The sequence below is a fragment of the Chiloscyllium plagiosum genome, chromosome 3, assembly GCF_004010195.1.
Source record: "Chiloscyllium plagiosum isolate BGI_BamShark_2017 chromosome 3, ASM401019v2, whole genome shotgun sequence".
In the NCBI taxonomy this organism is placed as follows: domain Eukaryota; kingdom Metazoa; phylum Chordata; class Chondrichthyes; order Orectolobiformes; family Hemiscylliidae; genus Chiloscyllium; species Chiloscyllium plagiosum.
In genome coordinates, this window is record NC_057712.1 from 13,779,001 (window position 1) to 13,797,966 (window position 18,966).

Below are 18,966 nucleotides of genomic sequence, written 5' to 3' on the forward strand. Positions count from 1 at the left end.
CTGTGTAATCACAAGTGGGGAATATATATATGATGGACATCCAAGAATAATGAAGACCCCAACGTCATTACTACTTAATACAGTCAAACAGACTGCTTTGTTCTGATGTTAAAGTTTAAGTATTGTGACCTTTAGTCACCAAAGTGAGTGCTGAATTCTCCATTGTTTTCTTGCCAAGATTTATAGATGACCAAGATAAATCAGGTAACGAGCCCCTCCAGCACAAATATCTACTCAATGCATTTTGAAATAACTGGTTCAATTAAGTTTCCAATTAATTATGATCCTATTGTGTTTGTTTGTTTATTCCAGACTCATTTCCAATAACTGAGGAAAACTGAAAACCCTCAAACTGATCAGCTCAGATAACTGCATATTTGATATACCATATGCTTAGCAAAAGAATTTCCCCAGAAAGTCAACCATAGGCCTGTGATTTTATTGCTATCACTAATACAGAATAAAGAATCCAAAAGGAAATGCATTGTTTTAAAAGCTACTTATCGTAAAATTCTGTTCTTTTTGCCTTCTAGAAAATAGCAGTGCTAGAAGTGATGACTTATTAAATCTAAATAACCTTTAAATGCAGAGAACGTTAACTCAGGAAAGCATTGTTTACTAGAGTATTTACTTTAATCTTGTTACATCCTTTAAACAATCCTGTTCATTTCTACTACATTGAGAGCTAATCAAGGCTTTACTGACCAGTGTGATTTAATAAAGGAATCTTATGGTCAAAAAAACTACCACCAAATGTAGATACATTTTTATGCTTCTAGCAAGGAAACAGAAGCATGGGTTAATCATTAATTTTTTGCGCTTCTTTGATCATTTTCCTAGGATGCAGATTGCCTATAACTCTCAATGTGAAGCATGCGAACATCAGTCTGGAACAGGCTCTCAGCAGATGTGTAGGTTGCAGTTATGAGAGTCTTGCAGCGAGAGGAATAGGGTTATGTTTTCCACTTCATTTTAGTAGGTTGCTATCTACATTAAAATTAAATCTGAACCAAAAACGAGTTTTCCCAAAGCACACCTAATACAATGCTGTTCCAGATGTGTGTGTAACCAAGTCATTTTATTGTTTGAGAATGGATCATTTTGCATTCTAACATCAGCTGCCTTCATGCCACATTATGGGTGTTCTGCTCTGTGGGCATGTGTAAATAAAAAGGTCCCTACAGCAGTGAAAGGAAGCTTTCATTTAAAATCCGTGCAAGCTGAATTTAGACTACAGGTTCCCGGGGTTGGCAAGAATGGAACAGAAGAGAGAAAAGACAAAAAAAGGCATCATCCAATTCCACTCAGACGAAAGACAGCAAGTTGCTGATTTAAAAGCAAGCCGAATATTAAACTATTAACTGTAATGGAAGTAGCCAATGATGTTGGAATTTTTTTTATACAGTACTCTAATGGCAATCATGAAACTTGTCCAGCTGGCAAGAAAAATACAGTTAAGATCCTTTTCCCTTGTAGAGGTGATTGAAAGAGTTGGAAAAATAATGCTTTATAAAAGTACGTGAAAAAAAATTACACAAATCACTATGATTTAATTATTTTAATCACTCCAGCAATTCCAATGCTTGATGGTTCACAATCTAATTAAGTTGTGCAGATGTGTTTAAGCATCAAAAAGCTAACAAGTTAACAAAGATCGTAGCATGTTAACAATGGAGATGTCACTTTGTAGTAATAAACATGCTTAAACCTCTATTGTAGGTTGTCTGCTTCTTTGTTGCACCAACCTGAGGCACATGCTACAATCAAAAGGGTTTGAAAAGTTGATTGGGAAGATAGCCAAAATGTAAGAAAGAGGATTGAGCCTCCTTTTCAAGAGCAGCCAATTCTTGTACTGCAGATGCTAAAGCATCAACGTGGCCCCTATACTGCCCACCTGCCAAGGGGAAGAGCAGAGAAAGTTAAAATAAGACAAAGCTTGAATTACTTGGTCAGTGTTTTCTCATTAAGTTTCATCAACTACTGTAACACACATTCAGTACCAAAGCTGCCAGGCAAACTTATTGCTGTTGCTATGATCTAATTGGAACCATTCAATGAATGCAGTTAGCACAAATGAAGACTGGCAAAAGGAAATGGAACCCTTAAGTACATTTTTTAAAAAAAAGTAATTTTGTTGACAACAAGAAATAGCCAATTATAGACTAAGTAGAGAACACAAAAAAAGTAGGTATAAGCTCTTGGTACGGAAGTGATTTTACTTTGCTTCAGACCGAACTTGTACCCTTTACTTTCCTGAAAATGGTTTGACCCCATTATAGCTTTTGTGCTAAGTTGACTTCCTCTTCCCAGATTTATATAATTGGAAATAACATGTGACATGCATCAAATTGTAATCTCCAGGTTAACCCTTCACTTCAAGTCCAGCCAATGAAACGTTTGCAGGTTATGGGGACGTATAGGGAATTGGAACTTTATTTAAATTTTTAAAAATATTTGTTCACAGGGATGACGACATCACTGGCTAGGCCAGCATTTATTGCCTATCCCTAACTGTCCACAGGACAGTTAAAAGTCAACTACATTGTGTGGGTCTGGAGTCACATGTAAATCTGACCAGATAAGGATGGCAGTTTCCTTCCAAAAAGGTTATCATCAAACATTTGGGTTTTTCTGACAATCAATAATGGTTTTGCAATTAGATTCTTAACTCCAGATTGATAGTTCGTTCAAAGTATCAGCACAGAGAGGATGGCCAAATGGCCTTGTATGTTGTATGTATAAAGTGTGTTCCCAAGAACCTTAAAAATAATTCAATGAGAGCTGAGGGCTTATGCAACAATAACCTGGGCAAACCCATTTCAGAATAAAAAGGAACAGAAAGTACCATGAACTTGAAGTTAATGAAGCAAATTAAAAACAGCATGGTACTCAAACTGATGTTAATTCTTTAAAGATCTTCTGGTATAGTTAGATATAACTAAGTACTTTATTTTAAACAAGCTTATCCTTGGGAATTTGTGAACACTATAAAAATAAGGTAGATTCATTTAATGTTACAGCATTGTCTTTAAACCTCTTGCTGGTAATTTAACAAGGAAGATGTGCTTGCAAGACTCATCAAGACAAGATAATTTCCAAAGTTCAGGAAAAGGGGATTTAAAAAGAATTGCTCAGTAGGCAGGACTTCTGGCATTCATTTCACGCTCATGCGGCTGTCTGTTTCCACAAAATGGAAACTTCCTAAAATACGCTGGACTTTGTTATTTGTGACAGCAAAATAAAGTTGCAATTCATTTAGTGTTGTACTGACTTAGTTAATTATGATTACCTTTAGGAATAGGTGATCTAGGACACTTTCATGCATAAATTATCTAATTTCCAAAATGGTATGGTGTGAAGATGAGGAAGATTGAAAGAAGGGAGAAAGAATTATTTTTACAAGACGACATTTTTTGGATTAACTATTCAACTATTATTCACTCAAATGATGGTGACATGGAGATGACAACACAGTGGTCAGCACCACTGGATTAGAAGTCCAGAGGCCGACAGATTTTAATTCCTATCATGTCAATAAATAAAAAGTGGAATTTGAAAGTAATAGTGACCATAGCAGCTTATTGTTGTAAAACCAATCTGATTTATTAATATCCTTTCAGGAACATGCCTTCTTCACCCTGAATGGCCGACATATGACTTTCGGTCCTCAGCAATACGGATGACTTTAATTAACGGTCTGGCAAACCATTCAGTTGAAGAAAAATTAAATGGATTTATAACAAATGCTGTCCTTCCCAGAGACAGCCACATCCCATTAGAGATGCAAAAGTAGTATTAACCAAATAAAAGGCAGTAGTTACAGTCCTGAAATACGTAACACTATGCCCAATATCACAGATCATACCACTGGTATACAATGGTCTACATTTACTGCAAACTTTATTCACAGGTTTGGGTAAGCATTCATTATACCTTCAAATTTAACATTGTTTTGGAGATAGTGATTAAATGAAACAGAAAAAGGAGGTTTATGACCATTAAAAATTGTATAGTGGCAAAACGCCAAAAATTAAATATAGAAAATAAAGGAGATCTAAATTGGAAGGGCAAAGAGAATAGAAGAACAGATTAGTAAGAACCTTGAAAACAACCTTGAAGTCTTTTTTTGAAAAATGTAGGTAGGAGAAAAATAGCCAAAAGGAGAAGTGGGATTGGATCAATCAAAATCTCCTTTTTATACAAAAAAAGAGTTGTATAGGCAGCTGGTAAAGATTCAATGGGCTAAATAGCCTCATTCTGTGTTGTCAGTGACTCCATGCTGTCAGTACAAGATAGATAAACATCATCATCTTTTGGGATTTTATCAACCCACAGAAAAGCAAAGATAACATGAATTTTTTTTTAAACTGATGAATGTAATGTATCATAGTTCTACCTCTGTAAAATACTCACCTCCCGTTGCTCTTTTCTTTCCATAGACTACTTTGCCATCAAACTCATCCACTGGTATTTTCAGGTCAGGCTCAACTTGAGTGATGATGACATTCAAGTGCTCTTCAATGTCAGACAACAGCTTGGAAAAAAAATCAGATATTTTCTTATTGCCGAGATAACTTAAATGTATTCAAATATTTATAATTATAAATAAATGTTAAGTCATTCTAGCGGACATACTACCCATTGTATTATGCAGAAAAGAAAGATTTTTGTTCTCAATTGGTTATTTTTTAAAAACTAGACAATCTGGGCATGAATAATGTTTAGCATCCAAACTCATGAAGGAACTCGTTTAGGAGAACAAATTACTTGTTTTTATTTTGGGGGAGGTGCCAGACGACACTGTTGGGGAGGGAGAAGTAGGCTGATTAAAACAAATAATCTGAATGAGTTCCTATTTGCATCAATACATTTGCACGATGTATGATTATTAGATGTATGACCTTCCCCAGAAACATTGCAATGTACTTATCCTCAATAGCACAAAGCTCAGCTATATAGCCCAAAATATCAAAGTCAAATTCTTGGTCACTGTTAAGCAGCTAATCGTAAATGAATGTGGTTGATGATGTGACCATTCATCTTCAAAGAAGAAAGAAAATTAAAAAATGTTTAGCACAGCTTTACCACAATGTACATCAGCAGCAGGGTCAGAAATGGTTTAGTTGAGATCAAGTTTCCAAATCAATTTCTTGGATCACAGGTTCATACCTCATAACAAATGTAATCTTTATAAACAGCACACCATGCAATTCACCATAAACAATCTTGCATTCATTTCAACAGCTTCATTAGAATATCACATTTTGACACAAATACAAAGCAAAAAGCGGAGTCATTCTATTAACCAGACATTTACAAATCAGCTAAATCTGTCAGAAAATAATTACTGATTTTATTAATTAAATCCTCAACATGTGCTTATTTATACAATTAAACCTAAATGGCTGTAAAGATAGCCATAACACAATAATGCATTGAACACTATAAAATTAAATACCCCTATCCTCGTCTGCATTCTTGGATTAAACATGAAGATTGTATGATAACATATTCTGACAACGTTTTCTTTTGCAAAGGACAAAGTGAATGATATCCCAAGTTGGTGGCCAGCTGGCTGGCCAGTTAGAAATCTACCCTGCATCAAGCATTGCAAATAAGCTAAACAAGCTCCTATGGCATTCCTGCCCCTACCCTTCATGTAATCTTGCACCCAAACACTGTAGCCCTGACAGCGCCAGAACGTCATTGTAGGTGCTGTTGGAACTGCAGAGGAAACCTGATAGATACTGGAAGCCTTCAGACTTAGACTGGGAGTTTTAGTAATTTGGGATATCTTCTCAAGGAGGGTACCCGTAATAGGAGAGGGGAGCTCTTCAATGATAGCAACCTTCCCTTCCTCCAATTTTCAACACTTAAAAAACAAATTGCACATTCCTACCCACACTAATCATTTTATTCTCTGGACAGTGTTTTATTGGAAATTGAGCTTTTGACAGTTATTTGTTTACATACAGTGGCTGGGCTGCTGACATTTGTGCCTGCCAACTTTTTCTGATGGAGTTGATCTGGCTGGGTGGATGGAAAGGTAATGGGCTTACATCACATGTCACAACGAGTTCACGGCATTAACAGTCAGTTCAAGATCCAAGGCAGTGTTCGAGTTGTAACACGTTTCTCAAGTTCTATCGATTACTAACTTTATTTATTTGCTGTATTTCAAGAGATCAAATATCACTATTTTGATCCCTATGAGAGAAACTTCTTATAATCAACTAATCCATAACATACAGGCCACCAAAGTCTGAGATTAGGTATGTTACATTTAGGTGGAGAAAGTGAGGTCTGCAGATGCTGGAGATCAGAGCTGAAAATGTGTTGCTGGAAAAGCGCAGGTCAGGCAGCATCCAGGGAACAGGGGAATCGACGTTTCGGGCATAAGCCCTTCTTCAGGAATGAGGAACGTTTGTCAAGCAGGCTAAGATAAAAGGTAGGGAGGAGGGACTTGGGGAAGGGGCGTCGGAAATGCGATAGGTGGAAAGAGGTCAAGGTGAGGGTGATAGGTCAGAGTGGGGTGGGGGCGGAGAGGTCAGGAAGAAGATTGCAAGTTAGGAAGGCGGTGCTGAGTTCGATGGATTTGACTGAGACAAGGTGGGGGAGGGGAAATGAGGAAACTGGTGAAATCCGAGTTCATCCCTTGTGGTTGGAGGGTTCCTAGGCAGAAGATGAGGCGCTCTTCCTCCAACCGTCGTGTTGTTGTGGTATGGCGATGGAGGAGTCCAAAGACATGCAGGTCTTTGGACTCCATCGCCAGACCACAACATATGCAGGTCTTTGGACTCCTCCATCGCCAGACCACAACATATGCAGGTCTTTGGATTCCTCCATCGCCAGACCACAACATATGCAGGTCTTTGGACTCCTCCATCGCCAGACCACAACAACACGACGGTTGGAGGAAGAGTTTTCTTTGTGGGAAGCCTCTAGTTACAGGCGAACTTGAAAATGCTCTCATTCATCTCTTCTGTTCCCTATTTGAAAGCCAAACCTTTAAACATGCTAACATATTGGCCAACATCATATGTATGTTTGCTAAGCATATCCTTGAACCAAAACAAGCATACATTCCTTACTAATATAGGTTTGAGGACCAGTTCAAATTTCAGCCATATTCAACAGTTATTCTGAAGTTAGGCTGAAACTCAGTGACTGAACAATGCCCAAGTATATTGGTGAGCTATTACAGTAGGAGAAAGGGTTTACATTTTTAAAATCGCACAAACTAACGTCATGAATAGCTGTGATCATTACTATTTAGGTGTAGAGGTTAACATACCTGCAGTTCATTGTACCATATGGTGCACCCACCCTGATCCTTAAGTCTGGTGTTATAGCAACCTCTTCCACGATTTGGACATACATGGTACCAAACCTAGAAATGATGACAATAAGATTTTCTTATTAGATCATTCCTAATAGTAATCTCTGAACAGCCATGATCTTTTTCCCCCACAGTAGGGGAGTCCAAAACTAGAGGGCACTGATTTATAGGGAGAGGGGAAAGAATTAAAAGGGAACAGAGGGGCAACCTTTTCACACAGAGGGTGGTGAGTGTAATGGCGTGTGTTGCCAGAGATGGTGGTGGAGATGGGTGTATTTACAACATTTAAAAAAGGTATCCGGGTGCGTATACAAATAGGAAGAATTGAGGGATATGGGACAAATGCTGGCAAACGGGACTGGATTAATTTAGGATATCTGGTCGGTGAGGACAAGTCGGATTGAGGATCTGTTTCCGTGCTATGTAACAATACGACAAGTCAACTACTGGAAACATTAATTTAGTGATCAGATAGCAACAAATCAACATCAATGGTCCTTAAACATTTCTAAATTATGTATGTTCCATACGGATACAAATCATCTGATTTGCACTTCAAATGAGTGTGTGTGACAATTTACCCATCAGATCAATATATTTAAAAACAAACACTAACTGACAACAATTACAAACAGCTCCAGCTAAATTAGCAGCAATTTAGATTAAAGCACTCACAGGTTGTGGTTGTTATGATACTGAATAGTTTAAAAAATAACAAAACAATTTTTTATTATAGTAGAATTAACACAAAAGGATTACCTTCTCTTTCTCAGTTGCCACCAAGGAAACGGCTAGACCCATCCTGAAAAAATATTATTGCCATTTGTTATTTTGCAAACATACAATAAAAAGCAATATGTTAAAAAGTGTACATATAGAATGAATGCAAACTTTGTATCTTACCGGTCAGCTCTGCCCACTCTACCAATCCTATGAACATAGTTTTGTTTTTCATCGGGAAGAGTCACATTAATTACTGTTTTTAAAAGCAAAAATAAATCAGTACTGAATTAAATTAATAAACAGCAACACACTAATGAATACCATACTTACCAAAAGGAATTCCATGAATGTCAATACCTCTGGCAGCAACATCAGTGCAGATCAGGTGTCTTACATCTGCTCTCTTCCCAAAACAAAAACCAAGCATCAAATCTTTGTATTTGACCTCTAATGTTTAATCATGCCAAAAACATTTTTGTCCTTTATCACACATTGTGTAGCACCTTTGATTTCTATCTATAGACTCCATCCCACTCAGTAATTGGAGGTGGCAAAAGACAGACTCATCATCAGTTCAAATGAATAATGACAATTATTGGGTGAGCTGAATTATCACCAACTAATGTCATTAAAATTTAAAAGACTACGCATGATGTTACAAGATTATAGTGAAAAAATGTCAAATCTAAAAGACCAGTTTAACAAGAAATGCTGGTCATGAAATTTACTTACCCTTTACAGCGAGAAAAAAAAGAATTAAGTCACATCCAGCTAAATATAAAATGCCCATTCCTGTTTATAATTATTTGAGCAATTATTTGATCCAACGTTAGTCACTAACATTATTTAACATTATTCATTTTCACTGAAATAAATGTGTAACTTCAAATAAAAACATGTAAGAGAATATAGCACCTTGAAGTTTTTCTAATTTAGCTGAATTTGTGGTTCAATAACTGGCCAAATTCTGTAAAAATTGAATTATCCTCACAAAGAATTAGGTCTTCAGATCTCAATTTTAGATTAGTTGCTTAATGCTCAATGCTAAACAATACAAGTGTTGCCTGCTTTGTTCAGAAGAACTAAAAAGCTACCAAATCCAGTTTCAAATGTCTCTAAAACAAAACAAATTCTCTCTTTCTCTCTACAATTTCACATTTTTAGATTGGTCTAAATAGGACTGACGATAATGGAACAAAGGTAAAAACAAGGACTGCAGATGCTGGAAACCAGAGTCTAGATTAGAGTGGTGCTGGAAAAGCACAGCAGGTCAGGCAGCATCCGAGAAGCAGGGGAAAAAAAAAAATTCGACATTTCGGGCAAAAGCCCTTCATCAGGAAGAGAGGCAGGGAAAACATGCTGACAAACTGACTGAGTATCTCCAGCAGTCATGTTATTTTGCTGCTGAAGAAGCCATAAATCTTCCCTGAATTTAAAAAGAAATGTTGTTGTATCATCTACTCACAGCTTTTATATTGGCATTTTTATTCTTTGAATTGGTGGAGATGTTTATATTTAATATTTGATCTTTAAGCATTATATTGGTGAATACATTTCTGAAGATCTCAAAATTTTAAAATTAATAAAAACAGTAATACATCAAGGAATATAAACCTATTCTTGAACTAAACTGATTTAATATAAATCATCACATATATAATGCAAATAGTCAGACACCAGGAGCTGAAGTTAGCAAAGTAACGTGCAGCAGTTGCTCGCCAATTAGACGTTAAATTGACAATTACATAATAAAATAGCAGCATAATCAGACCATTCATCCCTTCAAGCCGATTCTGCTCTTCGATAGATTCACAAATGATTTTGTATCTCACCTTTCCTTTCCTTCCTGCACAACTTGGTTCCCTTTGCATTGCAAAATCTATTGGATTGTCTTGCATACATACTCAACGAGTTACTCAAAGCAAGAGGATGCTCAAAGATCTACAACCCACTGAATGAATAAATTTCTCCTTATCTCTGTCCTAAGTGGATGACCCTTTATTTTCAAACTGAGCCCCAAATTCTGGATTCACCAGACAAGGAAAACATCCTGAAATAGAAAGATACTACTAGACAAACTCATGCCTGGCCGTTTCTGTAGAGACAGAAACAATTCATGTTTTGAGTCCAATGACTCAAAGCTCTGAAGATCGGAATTTATAGGTAGTTATGAGATTTCAAATAAATTACCAACTAGCCAGCTGGGTAGATAACTGCTTACACATTTGAGGACTTGAGTTTTGTGGCCACACAGAGAAAAGGCGAGAGACTCATTACAGCAGAAGTGCTGTTGTCAGCAGTCTCAAAACATTCAGGGCTGGTAATGCTGAGAGGCCAGTAAGAAGATAGTTCCCAAAGCAGAAGATTGTGGGGGTGTCAGAGACAGAAAACATCCAGGCTCTTGAAAACATGAATCTAAGGAACTTGTGTTAAACAGTAAGCAAACCGAATTAAAAGTTTGTTTCACGTGCTGCAGGGAGGGACGTCAATGTTCTTTTGCTAAAAGTAGGTTAGCAAATGAATATATTCAGGGACTGATTTCCATTGTCAATAGAAAAGGAAATAAAATTCATGATCTACCAAGTCAGATTTCACTCTGGAATATAACTTTACCAATGTTATCAGCTGGGATCATGACTATTTCAAGACAACAGACCATAATTCCTTTATGCTAAAAGGAACATTAGCTTAGCTTTGCTAAAAGGAACATGAGCTTAGCTTTGCTAAAAGGAACATGAGCTTAGCTTACACAGCTTCTCATACTCTTATGTACTTCAATACTTGAATCAGTCCAGTGAATCTTTGTTGCGCACCCTTTAAAAGGCAAGTACTCTCTTGGAGTACTGTGTCCATTATGATCTCTACACCCTTATGCAGCCTTTAATCTTGCATAAAGCTATAAATAAAATGTATTTGCTTTCATACACCAATCCCTTCACTATAAAGGCTAATATAGGATTTGCATTCCTACCTGTTTGCTGTACCTCCATGTTAACTTCCTATCATTTCTGTACAAAGGTACCCAAGATTACTGAATTCTAGCATTTCGTTGCATCTTTTTAAAAAAAAATTCTGCTTTAATTTCCTTATCAAAGCAGAAAACGTCACACTTCCCACTGAGTTTTGTATTGTTACTAAACTTAGATGAGACTGTTAATAATGTATCCAAGTCATTGACACAGATTGTAAACAAGCACAAAAGGAGCAACCCACCAGTTACAGCTCACCAATGCAAAAATGATTTAGTCAGACAGTTTTCGATGAATCAATCCTCTAAGTGCAATCATGTTATCCCCATCCCACTCTAACTTTGTCTAATGAACTTGCTTTGTAAGTTATTGAATATTTTTTGAAAAATCCAAATTCACTTTGAGCTTGCTTCAGTTCCAAAGAATCATATTGAACGGTTTCTCATGCCACAAAATGCTGCCAGACCGCAAATAAATTACTCCAGTACATTCTGATTTGATCTTAGACCCCCTTATCTGGTAACTCAAAAATGAGTTGACAAGTATTTCAAAACTACCTTGAATCTTTCCAGGTTTTGCTTTCGTTCATTTGGTTTTCTATCACCATGCAAGCAGACACACGAAAATTGATGTCCCTTTTTGTCTGGTCCTGAAACAATAAAAAAAAATCTAAGAATCGGTACCTCAAAACATAAATGGCCAAAGAATAGCCATCAAAACGATCTCACCTCCTCCCATCTGAATAAAGTACTGTTCCATGTTATCACAGTCAATCTTAGTCCTGCAAAAAATGATTGCTTGGTCCATCTTGTGTTCTTTGATTGCACGGACTGTATATTCTCCCTTCAGCATTTTAATAGCTTCTGACCACATCTCTGGAGAAATTAGAAATGGAAATACGCGAATTAAAAATAGAACACTGATATTTCTAAAATACAAGCTACTGAATCCAGTCGATTCAGAAATTCCAAGTGCTAACAAGTTCATTAATGATTAAAAAAACCTTTTACTATTTCAAGCTATGGAAACCTGATATTCAATAATTAAATTCAGTACAATGTTTCTTGCTGCTAATGTACCATTTGAATTCATAGGATAAAGCTTTTAACTTAAACTGTAATGTGAAGGAAAGAGAATTTGCAGATTAATAAGTATTACTCGAAAAATGTACAAAGTAGTAAATTAGCTATTGGAATTTGGACGTCAAGATTAGAAAGGGGGCCAGACAGCAAACAGTTTGACTTCAAACTTTCCATTTGGGTGAAAGACTTTAGCCCTGCATGTAGCTAATTAGTATTTCCATTTATAAGGCCCTTGTGATTCATGGTGCTATAATAAAAGGGTACAGAAGAGGCCATTGTAAAAAAAAAACTGACCTCAGACTTTCCTGGAATATCATCAAACATTATAGAGTATTTTGAGTCTGCATGGATCTGGGACGTGAGCAGCTGAAATTAAAAAGGTTTCTGTGGATCACTGTGCGGGAGCTCTTGCTCAGGTGTGAAAGATCAAATTTATGGGGAATTAACGAGCCAGGAATTGTTGATTAACTTGAGATATCTCATTGTAAAAGACAGTTCAAAGATTTCAAGCTATTAGGTAAAGAACAGAACAGGAATGAACCCACGAGAACTAAGAATCACTTTGGTTGAATCAGGGGAAAATTGAGTATGTAAAGGACAGTACAACTATACCTTTGAAGTACGTTTGTTGGTTAGACTAGTAATATGTCTTAATACATGAAATCTTGAGGAATGCTTTCAGTAATTAACTGGAAGTTTGAATTTCTTTTAAAATGTCATCACTCTCTCTGGAGAAGCTAACAGGTTTTAAAAGAATGTTTTGTGGCTACTCATTCACACCTATATAGATACAGGAGGTTCAAGAATTTCAGCTTGATGTTTGTCCACAATGTAAATAAGATGAAATAGCTGCACAAAATAGCTTTGCTCCCTTCCTGGGCAAAGATGTTGAGCTGCACATTCTTGTCCAAGACAAAGAATCACTGCTATTATCCTTGATTACTTTCAATATCCAGTTCAGAATTCTGCAGAGTTCGCATCATTCTTTCCGCAATAGAACAAGGTAGATTGAGATTGACCACCATCTGTAAACATCACAGGTAAAGCAGAGGGCCCTCTTGTCGCTCAACAGTAGAATCTCTACCTCTGCAGCAAGAGGCCTGTGTTAAAGTCCCATCTGCTCCAGATGTGTGTAATGGCATCTCTGAACAGGGTGATTAGGAAAAGTAGGTTAAAACTTTTACTGTTAGATGAAACACAGAGGGTCCTCTTGTGGTGCAGTGGTAGTCCCTACCCCTGGACCAAGACGATAAAGGTTTAAGTACCAATTGTTCCCCAAAAGTGTAATAACAGGATGACTAAAAGAATAGGATTTTTAAAAATTAATGAAAATTTGGATGAAACAGACTCAATTTACTCCTCTTTCCCATCTCTTCCGAGAAGACAGTCAGAAAACCAAAGTACAAATTAAAACTAAAGGGAATACCAGAAGGTGGCACATTTGAGGACCTTGAACAGCAAAGCTCACGAAAAAGTGATGAATTACACTGCAATGGTATGTACAGTTTTCATCAGCTGGAAATGCAGTTTTGATTTTTCAGGAGGGAACTATGAATATTTAGATGATACATAGGAAATTCAATTAAGATTACGTGCTACATGTTCAATAAGAAAAGCTTTTAGAATTCAATACCAATAATTTTCATTTAAAAAGATTGCGTACATTAGTATTTAGTAATCTAAGAAGGAAAGCTGGCAAGTATGACATATAATGTAAAGGCACTGACCTGAACTATTGGCGCCAGGTCTTGTGTTATCTTTTGCATGGACTTCATCTGTCTAAGGAAGCAAAACAGTTATATATTCTGATTATCAATTGGTTCAATGCATATTAGGAGTAATATTTTCTTGTCATAGCAACAAAAGTAAATTAAAGCACATCAAGATTACTTTGAAATTAGTTCTGAAGCTTAATTCAACAAATTTTCAGAATTGTAATTTTTGTTGGGGCGAGGGTGAAAGCGGGAGAACAGAATATGCAGTACCTTGATAAGAAAGGTTCCACAAACATTAACACAGGATTAGCATGTTCCCTTTGTTTAGGCACTGGGTCCAAGATTGCTAGTAATTGCTAAATTGCTAATGAAAACAGTCCAACCCTCTTTACCCGGATATGCCTTTGAAGTTTCTCCCAATGACGATCAGTTTTTGGATTAACTTTTAGAACAACATGATGTACGGTCTCAGGAACAGAATCTTCTCCTTTAAGATCTACCCAGGTTGGGAAATGCATTATCTTCTCTGACAACTTCTTAACATCAAATGAATGCAGTGTGGCAGAGCAAACAATGACCTAAACAAAGCAGAGTAAACAAAATCATTTCAGGCCATTTTACTACCTCGAGTGGAGGAATCATACATTTAAAGATACAACGGGTGAAGTCAGCATTTCAATTTCAGAAAAATTATTGTTTTCCATTGATTTGCACTCATGTTGTTAGACGTACGGCAGAGGATGACTTCCAAGGTCTTTTATTCTTTACCTACTCATTGTACTTATGAGTTTAAAAAAAATGGAAAGAGCACTTTGCAATTTTTGACAAAATATTTGGCTCACAAAATTGAATAGCTCTTGTAGTTCCCAATTGCAAGAAGGTAATGCTTTCAAAAAACAATTTCAAAACATGAATAAAAGATCCTTTACCAGCCAAGTTTCCAAATATCACTTTCTAGCAACTTTTGTAATTTGAAAAGTACCAATCCGCTTTAATTTCATTAATGAAGTCAGACTGGATTTTCTGCAAAGGCAAATTATGTGATATATTAAGAAACCCAAGTGTTTTTTTTAAAGAAAACAGCCCAATCACAGAATTGGAATATTTTTTTAACAGCCATTTCTACATATGGGATCATTTTAAAAAAAATGTTTGGTTCAACTCTTGAAGCCTTTATCACATTTATTTTTGTGTCAAGGAAGTCTGGTAAAATTTGTAAATAATTAATTAAATTTCAGTTTGCAGCTGATGAAAATAATTAGTCTTTTTCAAAAGCAAATTTCAGAATTCTGAAATCAATGAGACAAACAAAACCAAAAGCAGTGATTCCCCGATTGTGCTAAATACCCAGCCTGACCAAAATTACATGAAATATCAAAAGAATCCCCATGTGATCTTCAAACAAGACACCTTGATGTTACAAGGTGTTAAAATGTCATTGCCTTGCTTAACAAAGTTCATACCTGCAACCTTTTGCCATCAGATGTTACTTGAGGGATCTGAGAATGTATTCTTGAAATGAAGTCTGAGTAGCCTTGAGTAAGCAGTCCATCCTGCAAGTAGCAATCACACAAGATAGTTCCATGTGAAGTCAGCAAGAAATATGCAACATAAATCTTGTATACAAATATTTTTTCAACTTTCAAATATGTGATGTCTTTTAATCCAACCTTTTATATGTGGAAGTAGTAGGTCATTTGCCATCGAACTGTTCATGGCTGGTCTGATAATCCTGAACTTCACTTTCCTGCCTCTTCCCAATAACCCTGGATTCCCTTACAGATTAAAAATCTGGCTGAACCTTGATGACCCAGCCACAACAGTCCTCTGCAGTAAATTCTACAGATTCAATACTTTCAGACAATGCATTTCTAAATGCTCTATTACCACATTCTTTATAACAGACTCTACACATTTTCCTAATAACAGACACTAAGCTAACTGGTGTTTAGCTCCCTGTTTTTTTGTGTCCTTCCATTTTTGAATAAAGATGTTACACTAACAGGTTTTTAATCCTCTGGAACTTTACCAGAATCCAAGGATTCCTGGAGGATTACTAACATTGCATTTGCTTTCTCTGTAGCTATCTCCTTGAATATCCTAGGAAATATATCACTAGGTCAGTGCATGATTTTGTCTTTAGCCCCATTAATTACCTCTAGTGCTAGTTCTAGTATTTATTTCCTCTCCTCCTTTTGCCTTTGATTATTCTATTAATGTTTTCTACTCAGAAAAAATATTTATTTAGCTCTTCTGGCATTTTCTGCTTTCCCCAAAGTTTCACTAATGTTTAAAACTTGTCCAAACCTCTGACTCAGAGCTAATATTCGCCATGTGTCACGTTTATTTTCTTTCAATTCGATACCATCCTTAACTTCTGTTAACCACGGTTGACTTGTCCCTTTCAAAGAATCCTCCTTTCTCTTTGTAAATACTTAGCACAAAGTTTAGACTTATTACCTACACAACCAGAGAACTTCCATGAACATATGACACATTAAACTTTGTTCTTTTTTAAACAATAGGTACCTTCTTTTGACTCAAAAGAAAAACGTCAACACAATGCTAACACACCTAAGGCTAAGGTAAATAAAACAGGGTTTTGTATAAATAAATATTTGACAAAATCTAAAACTTTGATTTTTGTTTTTACTGTAAGATATAGGATGGTAAAATGCTCAAACTGTTTCCCATAATAGTAAGATTAGTCTACACCATTTTAAAATAAAAACACAATGTAAGTATTTCTGAAGAATGAACAAAATGTTGGCCTGAATTTTGTGGTCAGCAGTGCAACAGACCACCAACACAGGATAAATATCCTGGTGAATTTGCTACAATCATGGTGGTAAGAATTACAGCTACCTTGTGGGAGGCGAGCTACCTTGAAACCCAGCAGCACAGGCTTGGGCAGGCAAAAAGGAGACAGTCATGGCACCAGAGAATCTGAACATTCAGGGTTACAATAGGCTACAGCAGTAAAACGGCACAGGAAAAATCCCTTTTCTGTACACATTTCACAATTTGAAAAACGTTAAGATTTTTTTAAAAAAAGGTACAATAATTTTGATCAGATATATCAATTTAAAGTGTGACACTCAAAATGCTGGCAAGTCATCTCAAATTCATACATTTTACTTTTTAATACGATTAATCAGATTTTTAAAAAAGGTTCTAAAGTGAAGAAATAGTACAAAAAAATCATGAGTTTGAAAAATTATATAAGAGGGCCTCCCATTGTGAAGTTACAAATTGACCGTTGGCTCCTTACATTTTAAAATTTCACACCAATATTTTCAAAAGTATCTCATTCAAAATTTAGACTGTTAACGCAAATCCCTACTGGCTCCTTAGTGAGTGAAGTATTGAGCCCTTGGTAGCAGCATTGGCTCATCAATTGCAACTTTCTGATCAATATGCCACAGATGTAATTCGAAAGCGGTGAGGCCTCACAGTCGGGTCTTGTAAGTCTGTCATATTCATTTAACAGGTACCTGAATCAGTCTTGCAGCTTAGAAGACAGAATTAAAAGTAACTAAAAGCTGTTTTATTGAAACAGAGATTACAGATAGTATGTGAAGTTATGAAAAAGTGCTGGTGAAGATGAGCACAGATGCTATTCAATTTGCAGGATTGGCAGTGACAGTGACAGCGACAGCATTTCAGTTTTGATGAATAAACACTTACAGCTTCATCCAACACCAAGAATCTAACTTGGGACAGATTCAGTTTTCCTGTTGAGACAAGGTCATCTACTCTTCCAGGAGTTCCGACAACAATATCCACCTGGAGAATAGGCCAAAAAATTCATTTATTTGTAATTTAATGCCATCAAGACTTCAAATGTAGGATAGAACTAAAAGCTTGAATAATTGCTGAAAATGTGGTTTTCAAGAAAGGCACCTTGAGAAAAATAAAACAAAATAGCTTAGTATTACAAACTAAGGAGATCCAAATAAACCATGTTGACGGCGTGTAATAGATTCAGTTAAATTTTGTCAAAGCTCAAGTTTAAATTTAATGTTGATAAAGACATAAAAACATTACCAAAATAAAGCTGAATTTTGTTCTTAATAAATTGTCTTCAGAGTGAAGTGATAAAATGCATAAATTAATTTAACCTCTCTTTTAAAGATGGGGGTTAACACAATTGTCAGAGAACACAGAAAACTGTACATCATGAAAGCTTGAGAAGGTCCCAGAAAGGAGGTTAACATACAAAATTAGAGTGCATGGAATAAGGGTAATATACTGGCATGAATTGAGCACTGGTCATCAGAAAGAAAACAGCATAGGTCAACGGGCATACTGAGCCTTCTGGGATTTGGATGAGGGGGGAAAGTGGAATATTTCCAAGTTTTTGGCTGAGACAAAATTGGAAGAGGCTGATGCATAGAGTCCTTGAAAGGGTACATACAAATTAGTCGGTAAGAACATAGCAATTTAAATATAACATGGATAAGTGAGGAGGTTATCAACTTTGGCAGGAAGAAGACACGCAAAGTATTTCTTATAAGAGAGCAATAAGTGTCAATGTCAATACACAGATGCAGATAGAAATCAGAAAGGTCAACGGTATGCTGATCCTTACTGCAAGAGAATCAGAGTACAGTAATAAAGTTGAACAAAGGGAATTAGATGGGTGCTCGTGAGGGAGAACAAATGATTGTGGTGTGAAATTGGGAGGGGGAGTAGGAACAGCAAAAGGATATTTTATGCAAAATGGAATGGTTAGGAAAAGGCAAAGGAAAGCTCCAAAAGAAAGGTTTAGGGAATGAAATTGCAGATCTAGATAATAATTAGAGAATACAACCTCAGGAAGAAATGGATGTCAACAAGATGCCTTTTTTGTTGGTGGGGCTGATGGTGTGCATTTATAATGAGGAAAGTGAAGGTTAAAAAAACACAGTTTCTCAAAACAACTATTCATTAGCAGTATGAGATGTTTGGCAGTGGTTGGTTTTAAGTAGCCCCAAAAGAAAATTGTGCAAATACACAAAGCAAAAACATTAAAAATACATTTGCAATGGCTATATTTTACATCAATAGCTTGCTATGGAAACTATTGGCAGTAATTTAAAAATACATTGAAAATAATATTACTGTTTCTCCGTTAAGTCACAATAATTGATTAATGG

At 36.2% G+C, this 18,966-nt stretch overlaps 1 protein-coding gene across 2 annotated transcripts in view; it reads right to left on the minus strand.

Annotated features, from left to right (window-relative positions):
- Positions 1 to 1,543: 1,543 nt before the first annotated feature.
- Positions 1,544 to 18,966, minus strand: part of ddx1 (DEAD (Asp-Glu-Ala-Asp) box helicase 1) — a 39,031-nt gene continuing 21,608 nt past the window's right edge. For both annotated transcript variants that reach the window (XM_043677525.1, XM_043677516.1), the window contains 12 exons: positions 17,516 to 17,614; positions 15,292 to 15,381; positions 14,221 to 14,406; positions 13,841 to 13,892; positions 11,760 to 11,906; positions 11,589 to 11,680; positions 8,393 to 8,465; positions 8,243 to 8,315; positions 8,099 to 8,141; positions 7,295 to 7,390; positions 4,414 to 4,534; positions 1,544 to 1,894 (listed from right to left, as the gene is read on the minus strand). In XM_043677525.1, the coding sequence (XP_043533460.1) occupies positions 1,764 to 1,894; positions 4,414 to 4,534; positions 7,295 to 7,390; positions 8,099 to 8,141; positions 8,243 to 8,315; positions 8,393 to 8,465; positions 11,589 to 11,680; positions 11,760 to 11,906; positions 13,841 to 13,892; positions 14,221 to 14,406; positions 15,292 to 15,381; positions 17,516 to 17,614 (1,203 nt within the window). In that variant the 3' untranslated portion in view covers positions 1,544 to 1,763. The remainder of the gene's footprint in view (positions 1,895 to 4,413; positions 4,535 to 7,294; positions 7,391 to 8,098; positions 8,142 to 8,242; positions 8,316 to 8,392; positions 8,466 to 11,588; positions 11,681 to 11,759; positions 11,907 to 13,840; positions 13,893 to 14,220; positions 14,407 to 15,291; positions 15,382 to 17,515; positions 17,615 to 18,966) is intronic.